The 9853-nt window shown below is 32.3% G+C and overlaps 1 protein-coding gene across 1 annotated transcript; it reads left to right on the top strand.

The window, feature by feature from the left end:
• The first annotated feature begins 1786 nt into the window (after positions 1 to 1786).
• Positions 1787 to 3487, top strand: LOC112520446 (polygalacturonase). The gene is made up of 4 exons (XM_025128837.1): positions 1787 to 2230; positions 2357 to 2646; positions 2783 to 3008; positions 3090 to 3487. Exons 1-4 carry the CDS (start codon positions 1787 to 1789, stop codon positions 3306 to 3308), a joined length of 1179 nt encoding a protein of 392 aa, XP_024984605.1. The 3' UTR covers positions 3309 to 3487.
• The last annotated feature ends 6366 nt before the right edge of the window (positions 3488 to 9853 follow it).

The raw sequence follows: 9853 nt of genomic DNA, 5'->3' as shown, positions 1-9853 counted from the left end.
TTCTCCTTCATCTTAATTGCATACGTCAAAATTTAAGTCTTTAATTTATTAATATTATATTATATTACGTCTATTTCAGATTTCTGCAATTAATATATTATATAGACGCCATCACGTCTAATTCTTCCTAAATTTACTATAAAACAGCTTTGAACTCACCATCTTAAATTTCAACAAATTAACCATAAATACCTTCATTTATGGTATATTAATAGTTAATTATATATATATATATACATATATATATATATATATATATAGGGTATATTTCTTTTACAACCTTGTACATTTGTACAATCTTTGCAACCCAATTAATTGAGATATTTATAGAAATGATTGGAGTTCATTTATTATGATTTTAATATTTATGGAATATGAATAGAGTTTATTAATTATGATTAATAGTTTATATTAGGAAACAATTAATTGATTAAAAATTGAATGGTTGAGATGAGGGTTGTATAGGGTGTAGGAATGACAAAGGGTGTAGAATAACATCCCTCTATATATATAACCATATCCATTGGTATAAACCAATGTAACTTCATTAATTGAGGTATTTATCAATACTTTATATTACGAAACAATTTAAAATTTTATGAAATCATATATTCACCAAATTAAATGGATAGTTGAGATTGAATTGTATTAGTTGTACAAAAGTAAAATGTTGTATAATAACTCATCTCTCTCAATATATATATATATATATATATATATATATTCTTTGTGGTTAAAACGTAAAATTAACTACACTTTATATATATAGAACAAAGATAATGTAGAGAGCATCTAATGTTTAGTCAAATTTTAACGTGTATATATAAGTATATAATGCTCCTGAACCCTTTTATATATAGGTAGCTTGGATAACCGTTGTTTTTAATTGTCATTATGGAGATAATGGTCATGTTTGATGGAGTAACTAAATATTGGTCGTCGGGTGAATAAATGACATGAACCCCGTTCATAAATCTTTAAGACTTGCAATAAATAAGAAAGATGATAATTGCCCACGATAAACATCTATTAATTAGTGTTAATTGGAGATAAGTAATTAACTAAGATCTTGATTACCGATGGTTGTTTATCGTGGACACATTTACAGTTGTCCGAGATGATAACATTCAACCGAGGAAAGTTGTCTTGTCAAAGATAATATCTTCGACAGTCGAGATTATGAAATGTCACCCAAACAATAATTAATATTGTAATTTTTAAAATAGAAAAACTATTAAAATTAAACAGGAATTATATGCTTTTATAAACCCTAGCATTTAATTATTATTTTTTTGATTAACCTGAATATTCAACCCGCTATGCGAGCCGACTAATCCCAGGGCGACCATATCTTCGTGGTCACAAGAGGATTTTTATTTCTCTTTGGATTTGAACATGAGATCTTCAGATACTTTTAACTTTTCAAATCAAGCTCAAACCAATCAAGCACCACCCTTATGGTTTATCATTTAAATTTTAATTAAAACAAATGAGGATATGTGATTTAGGTCACATGGCAATGCCTCAACACTCAAAACCATGTTCATACCGTACAATGCTTGTTATCTTCAATGCATGTGTTTACAAGTCATCCTCTGCACAAAACTTAAATTTTAGATGCATTCTTTTCGGGATTCTTCTTTAAACTATTCATATTTACATGCTTCCCAATACCCTCCTCATTAATCCACCTCCATTTTCTTGATTTCTTTCTCCGATCCCATCACCTTCAAATTTATATATACATTCTACCCACACCTCCCTATAACTCATAACTTCATCTGCCATGGCTTCCAATGGCAGCCAGATCCTAAGAACTGCATTCATATACTTCCTGTTATCACTCTTTCAATCTTCTTGTAATGCAGCTTCTTACAATGTGGTTCGTTTTGGGGCCAGAGCCGATGGCCGGACTGACTCGAGCAAAGCCCTTGAAGCGGCGTGGAGGGCTGCCTGTGGTTCGACCGCTTCGTCCACGGTTTACATTCCCAGAGGCACCTACATGACCAGACCCGTCGTGTTCAGTGGACCATGCCGGAGCAGGATTCTGTTCCAGATCGACGGTAAACTTGTTGCTCCACCAAATTATCAGGCCATGGGAAACTCCGGCTTCTGGATACTGTTCACTAAAGTTTCAAGGTTAACCGTCCATGGCGGAACCATTGATGCAAGGGGTTCACAGTTCTGGGTTTGTCGGAGAACTGGCAGCAACTGTCCGGCTGGAGTAAGGGTGAGTATACATATCTATATAATACATTATACATACATACATATATATATATATATATATATATATATATAATGGTTTCAACAGACTAAGTGTTTCCATTGTTAAATTAATGTTGCATGCATGCAGTCGATATCGTTCATGTGGTCGAATAATGTGGTGGTGAGTGGACTAAAGTCATTGTACAGCCAAACCATTCATGTTGCCGTGAGCCAATGCAGCAATATACGGTTCGAACATATGAGCATTATAGCCCCGAGCCGAAGCCCCAACACGGATGGGTTCATTATTCAATCCTCGACTGGTGTTACGATCAGAAACAGTCTGATTAAGACCGGGGACGATTGCATTGCACTCGGGCCTGGCTCCAAGAACGTATTGATCGAGAAGATCGCTTGTGGCCCTGGCCACGGTATAAGGTAATAAACTCCGGAAACACAAGAAATAAACGTTAATATTTTGAGAACATGTGAACCAATACGGCTTCTAAGTGAACTTTTCCTTATGATCTAATTATCACCCGTAACTAACATGGTTCGACCATGGCTGTTGCAGCATAGGTAGCTTGGGGAACAGTTTGAACGAGCTCGGAGTGCAAAACGTGACGGTTCGCAACACGATATTCACGAAAACTCAAAATGGTGTTCGAATAAAGTCGTGGGCAAGGGACAGTAAGAGTTACGCAACGAATATCGAGTTTAGGAACATAATAATGAGGGCTGTGGACAACCCGATCATCATCGACCAGACTTACTGCCCAAGTAACCGATGCCCGCGTGAGGTACTGATCGAGCCCACAAACCTGTGTTTATACATTTCATAAAAAGGGTCATCTTAATCTAACAGGTTTCACATGATGCAGACATCAGGAGTCGAAGTGAGCAACGTGAGATACAGCAACATAAAAGGAACATCAACAACGGTGGAAGCCGTGAGGTTTGAATGCAGCTTGAGCAACCCGTGCAGAGGGATCCGGATGCGTAACGTGAGACTAAGCACTCCGAATCGAGCTACGACTACGACCTGCGAAAACGTCCACGGCTCGGCTTCCGGCCTGGTGATTCCCAGGAGCTGTTTCTGATGGATGGATGGTAGCTTGGTTGCCATTGATTCATGATATCACCAAACAATTGTAATGATTTTTCTTTGATTGGTTTGTTTTCATCAGTTATTCAATCCTTTGGTTGAATATTGAAGATGATATGATTGTAGTACTACAAAGAAGTAGTAGTTGGTTGTTGGTACTTGGATGAGTTTGGGTCATCAACCCTGCAAAGAATCCATCATGATTTGACTTGCACTTTTCCCATCTCTTTCTCCCATATCAAAACATGTGTATCACAAAAAAATTATTAAAAACCATGTATAAAATATTATTTATTAATATATATTACTAATTAAAATTCAAGACAAATTGTATGTAAATATAACTTATTAAAGCTTCATGTTTGAATCCGTGTAACTAACTTCAGATATACATAATCAAATAGAGGATAAACATTTCATTTTAAATATATAAAAAAACTAAAATATAATTAGGATAATTATTGTATTCTCATAAAATACTTAATTATTATTTTTATAAAATTATATTACTAAACCGAAAATAAAAAAAAAATGAATAAAAAAAATACACAAAAAAAGAAATTTTAAATAGTTAGTCTTTACTAATATTAATAATTTTTTATGATATCTTCATATTTGTATTTTATTCACATATAAAAACATTATTGCTTTCTCAAAACCACATAAAACTGTATTATAACATTGACTAAGGGACTGTTTAGTAGTTGCTGAATGGTTTGGTACAGAATGATTAAGAGGTTATCATGATATAGTACAAAATAAAATATAATTGTTTGATAATTGTTTACATTGAAATTAGGGCTTTTAATGGTTAAGAGAGACCCATGATACAAAATCATTCATAGGGTTTTAGAACCACTATAGGCAGACCTTTTTTTTTTTACCAAACAAGATTCATCTCTTAATGAAACTATTAAGAGGTAAACAAACAACCCCTAAGACAAAAAAATGAAATACTAAAATTGAGATGTATCTCGCTGCATTGTGCGAGTACCCTTCTAATATTATTTTATTATTAAAAATGTTTTTAATGTTTTTGATGTGCGGTTAAAATTGGGTTTATTTTAGTGTTCAAGAAACCAATCATTTTTAGTTTTTTTTAGTAGAAATGACAAAGATAAATTGACTATCGATGAAGGTGAATTGTTGATGTGGAAAACATGGCACTTTTTAGATCATGGCTTGTAATCCTGGTGTCTTTTCCTTAACTTTTGGCTCAAATTTGATCCCGTAAACCCATAGATCACGGAACAAATAGGGTGGGTAGGCCCAACTACCACATTACACGTAGAAGAAGCACCGACTCTTATCGAAATTTACCTTCCCCTCCTCTGCGCTCAAGTTGATGTCTTTCCTATGACTTGGACCCTTTCCGTGCCCCTGAGGAAAGATTCTCGACCTATACTTGCAATTGCGGTCAGTCTTGCTACCTCTTTAGTTGTCGCCCCCTACTTGCGAAATTCTATGCTGCTCATTAATCATTAATCTGTGGTTAAATAATATAATAAGTAGGGGCAAATTAGTAAGAATATATTTACAAAATATGAGAGTTATATTGTTCCTAAATTTGGCTCTTTTCAAATTTGTATGGTGTTTAACATATTATGATGGATGTCGTTGACAAATGAAAGTTTTCTTAATGAGCACCCAATAGAGCTTCAACAACTACACAATCACCATCTGCCCAGGCTTTTTCTTTGGTATATTCTTTCTAATGGATGGACCATCCGATGCAACCATATATTGTCAATCAAATCCTCCCTAAATGTTGATGATGTTCACTCCAGATATGTTACCAATGGAGAGTCCACTATGAACAATGGAGACACAACGGAATCCCAACAAACAATTCAAAGTCAACCGTTTCATTTTTTTTAATGTATTGTTTGTAATTTTTGAAATAATTTTTTATTGATTTTTATGTTGTATAATGATATGCAAATGATGTTATTGAACAATCATGAGATTCAATACTAATGACGTAATTATTGTTTTTCTGTATATTATTAAAAAAATGTTACAGTTTCAAACGATTAATTATCAGTATTATTTTTCATTCTTGATAAGTATTTTTCATTCAAATGGACGTAATGAACACCTTATTATGAGTACTTCCATCATGTTCATCTTTAACATTTTTGGAAATGGCTATTCATTAGGTGTGAACATAAATGTTCAGCACACATAGAAATTGTGCACTAACATGGCAGACGTTAAAAATGTGCATGCATATGTTCACTTATTTGGTTTAATTATTATTAACAATGTCGATGCATTTGCACATGATCAATAACATTTGGGGTGTTCACCAATATGACGTTCACTACTTCCAAGGGGTAGACATATTGGTCTGTTCACCAATATGAAGTTACGTTCACATCAACATCTTGAAAGGTGGCACAATACAACATATTGAACATACTTCTTGGTAACCAATCGAGCATTATTTGAATTGTAAACAACATGCAATTGTATTCAACGTTATGGCGTTTTCAGTTTTGATGAACCTTATGTTAACCTTTGTAGTATGACGAAGATCAACAGTTATGTTCAATCATAAGCATGGAGCGTATGTTTTTGTGTGTTCATCAATGTTCATGTATCATGGATAATTCTATGAACTATAAAAAGAATGGGCAATTACCGGTTTGTAACATATGTAATTAATTAATTATTGATTTGTAATCGATTTGGACATCTCTCCCAAAAATACCTCTGTTCACCTATGTTTTGATATCGTTCATGTTTAACTATTACAAATATGTCACAATTGATCTCATCCATAGATTTTAAGAATCAAGGACCAATATTGGTTCACAAAGTTAACATCAATTATTGGCTTAACAAAAGAACATGTCTATATATATATATATATATATATATATATATATAGGATTGGGTTCACTTGAGACAAAACTATTTTCCTGAGACACGTGTGGTACGTGAGACAATATTTTTACACTTGAAATTTTATAACAAAATGTGGTGAAGGTAAAGAAAGGCCGAACGTTCACAGCAAAAACATTGTGAAGGTTACTTACACAGTGTTTTGCTGTGAAGTTTCAAGTGTAGAAATGTTGTCTCACGTGTCTCATGAAAGCAACCTTATCTCACATGATCCCAAGTATATATATATATATATATATATGTGTGTGTGTGTGTGTGTGTGTGTATCTATACTATATTATAAAACATTTGACAAAAACTCTTAAAAATCATTTTTTATGCATAAAGTATTGCTTAATAATGCATGTTACTTAAAACTCAAGATTACAAGTAGATTATGCGTAAGTACAACTTATTAAAGCTTCATACCTGAATTCGTGTAACTAACTGTAGATAAACATAATCAAATACATGATAAAGATCTTATTTATAAGGATAAAAAATCTAAAATATAATTAAGATAATCATTGAGTTCCAACAGAAACTTAACTATTATCCTTATAAAATATTATATTATTAAATCAAAAATAAATTATTTCATTATTAAACTTAAATTAAATTATAATAAAAAAATTAAAAAAATTACATAAAAAATGAGAACTTTTAAATAGTTGATTTGATATTAACATCGATATATTTTTTTTAAATTTATATTTTATTCAAAATAAAATCATTATTGCTTTCTTAAAAACACATAAAATCGTATTATAGCATCGATAGAGACAAAAAATAAATTAGAACATTAAAATCGAGATGTATCATGTTGCATTGCACGAGTACCCTTCTAGTGTATATATATATAGGGGCCCATTCAATGGAGAACTGACTAGTTTGTAGTAACCGTGAGATCCAATTTCAACCACAAATCAATAGATAAATTAGAAAATTTATAATTTTGAATTAAAATTTTAATGCAAGGACATTTTAGGTATTTTCTCTTCTCTTTCCTATCTTCTCTCTCCGTCCCCTGTCCTTCGGTTTCCGGTGATACCACTATGATACCTAAAAATATTGACTCTTTAAACAAAAGACACATTGTGATACCCAAGCACATATAAGATGCATTGTGATATCACTATGTTACATCTCTGATCGACCACACAAACGACCTCAGTATGATACCCAAGCACATATAAGATGCATTGTGATACCACTGTGGTATCACCGGAGAACTGTGGCCGAGGGGTGTTCAAAAAAACCGTTGGACTGCTCAAATCGGCCGAACCAAGTCAAACCAGACCGTTTTTGGCGGTTTAAGCGTTCTGGCGGTCCGGTCTGGTTTGAAAAGTAGCAAAACCGGGCGGTCCGGTCCAGTTTGGGGTTTGGAACTTTTTTTGGGCGGTTTGGACCAAACCGTACACACACACACACACACACACACATATATATATATATATACTTTAATATTAGCAAGCCCAACTTTTTTAACTTATTGGCTATGACCCAAATATATCTGTAAGTCTAACATCTAAAGTAATCAAAGTTGACGACTAAAATCATTTAACCATTGAACATATCGACACATTTGATATTGACGGTTTCCAAATTTTGGAATCCCTCAAAGATTCCATCAATCTATTGATCTTTTTAATCCATGGTTTGATTTCGGCGTACATCATCAAGACATCAACCAAGTGATTCAACCAACTTAGATTTGACTTCTATTTTGTTTGGTCAAGAACTCAAGACTCAAGAATTGAACCATTGAAAGTTGTGAAGTCGTGGATTTTGTTATTCAATACTCACAGTAGAGTTGTAACTTTGTTAATTTGTTTGTTTTCTAATATGTTATATATTTATTTGTTTGTACTTTGGATTGCATCGACTTTGTACTCAAGAGCTGCTTAATTATTACATTTATTTGTTTAGATATTTTGTTTTGTTAAAATGGATATTTAATCTAAAATTCTAAATTATATATGTTTTTTAAGTTTAATATTTAAAGTCCATTAAAGGCCCAAACCGCCTAAACCGGTCAGACCATACCGCCTTTTCGTGGTCTGGTTTGACCTGTCTGGGCACTTGATGTCAAACCACTCGGTTTGAAAATTTTATAAACCGTCATTACGATTGTGTTTGTGGTTTGAGGGGTTAAACCGTCCAAACTGGACCGCGAACACCCCTATGGTGGCCGAGGGACGGAGAGAGGAGAGAAAATACCTAAAACGTCCTTGTATTAAAATTTTAATTCAAAATTACCAAAATTATAAATTTCCTAATTTATCTATTGATTTGTGGTTGAGATTGGACCTCACAGTTACCATAAACTAATTAGTTCTTATTTGAGGGACGGAGAGAGAAGAGAGGAAAAAAATGATATTTAAAAGTTAAATATATATATATAATAGAACTTTTACGTCCCGTCGCATTGTGTGGGTACACAACTAGTGTGTGTGTGTGTATGTATATATATATATACACACACACACACACTCGTTGTGTACCCACACAATGCAACTGGACGTAAAAGTTCTATTATATATATTTAACTTTTAACTATCATTTTTTTCCGCAAAAAACCTTTGAAATACTTGGTGGTTTACATGTTGTATCATAAATCCAAAAATGTAAAATTAATACAATTTATCATCCAAAAAGTCTAAACTTTATGTCTGAAGAAAGTAGAAATTACAATCATGATTTAATCATACAGAATCATCATTCAAAACTTCTTGATACATCACATTTGATTCAGGCTTATAATTTGAAACCGTCTAATCCCAAACTATATTATGAACCAAAATTGAATACCCACTTGATTACTTGACGATAATATTTCTCAAATTTGAAAAAAAAAACGTCAAGTAAATAGAAGAACTAGTTTGTTCTGGGTTAGATTGATCTATCAGTATTTTTTTTAATTTTGTGAAGGATTAATGATTACAAACATTTATTACTAAATTATCATATAATTTTCTATAAATATAATGATTTAGTATGTATTAAATATCTTAATGCATTTTGTTTACATTTTTACCTATTTCATCTCTTTCTTTTCTTTTACCTAATTTTTTTATGAAAATTAATATCTAACATGTTATGTGAGCCGACTAATTTCAGAACGACCACCTGCTTTGCGGGTAGTCCAGAGTCATCGTATTTGAACCTCTGTGGCCATAAAAAAGGGTTTTTTTTTCTCTTTGGAATTGAATCTGGGAGCTACATGCACTTTTGATCTCTGGAGTTCAAGCTTAAACCAAGTTATTTTTATAAGCAATCCCAAACACCTCTTAATCGGTTAAAACATGGAACCGATGATGGCTTCTAATGCCTTCTTATTCGGCTGTTTTCTATTGGTCCTTAGATTATTTAATTTTTATTTATTTTATTACTTTTTAGAAAATGAATTATTTGCAAAAAAAAAGTGTTTGTATTAAGCGATAACTTAATCAATAAGTAAATAGTTATGTATTGGTTTTTCTTCAAGACAATTGTTTTCTCATCTTAATTACATATTCATGTATCACATGCCAAAATCACTTAATCAAAACAAATTATTCGTTTATTATTTATTCTGAAAAAACATGCATTCATACAGATATTTATATTGTATTATAAAGTATTTGACAAAAACTTTTAAAAATTATTTTTTAT

Source organism: Cynara cardunculus (assembly GCF_001531365.2).
Source record: "Cynara cardunculus var. scolymus isolate 2C chromosome LG 10, CcrdV1, whole genome shotgun sequence".
Taxonomy (NCBI): domain Eukaryota; kingdom Viridiplantae; phylum Streptophyta; class Magnoliopsida; order Asterales; family Asteraceae; genus Cynara; species Cynara cardunculus.
The sequence above is the reverse complement of the archived record's forward strand: the minus strand, read 5'-3'. Positions and strand labels throughout refer to the sequence as shown.

Excerpts from the sequence above, each read along its gene's own strand:
- LOC112520446 (XM_025128837.1), top strand. The coding sequence starts at position 1,787 with ATGGCTTCCAATGGCAGCCAGATCCTAAGAACTGCATTCATATACTTC. Across the intron at positions 2,231-2,356 it reads ACTGTCCGGCTGGAGTAAGG|TCGATATCGTTCATGTGGTC; the intron begins GTGAGTATACAT and ends GCATGCATGCAG. Across the intron at positions 2,647-2,782 it reads GGCCCTGGCCACGGTATAAG|CATAGGTAGCTTGGGGAACA; the intron begins GTAATAAACTCC and ends TGGCTGTTGCAG.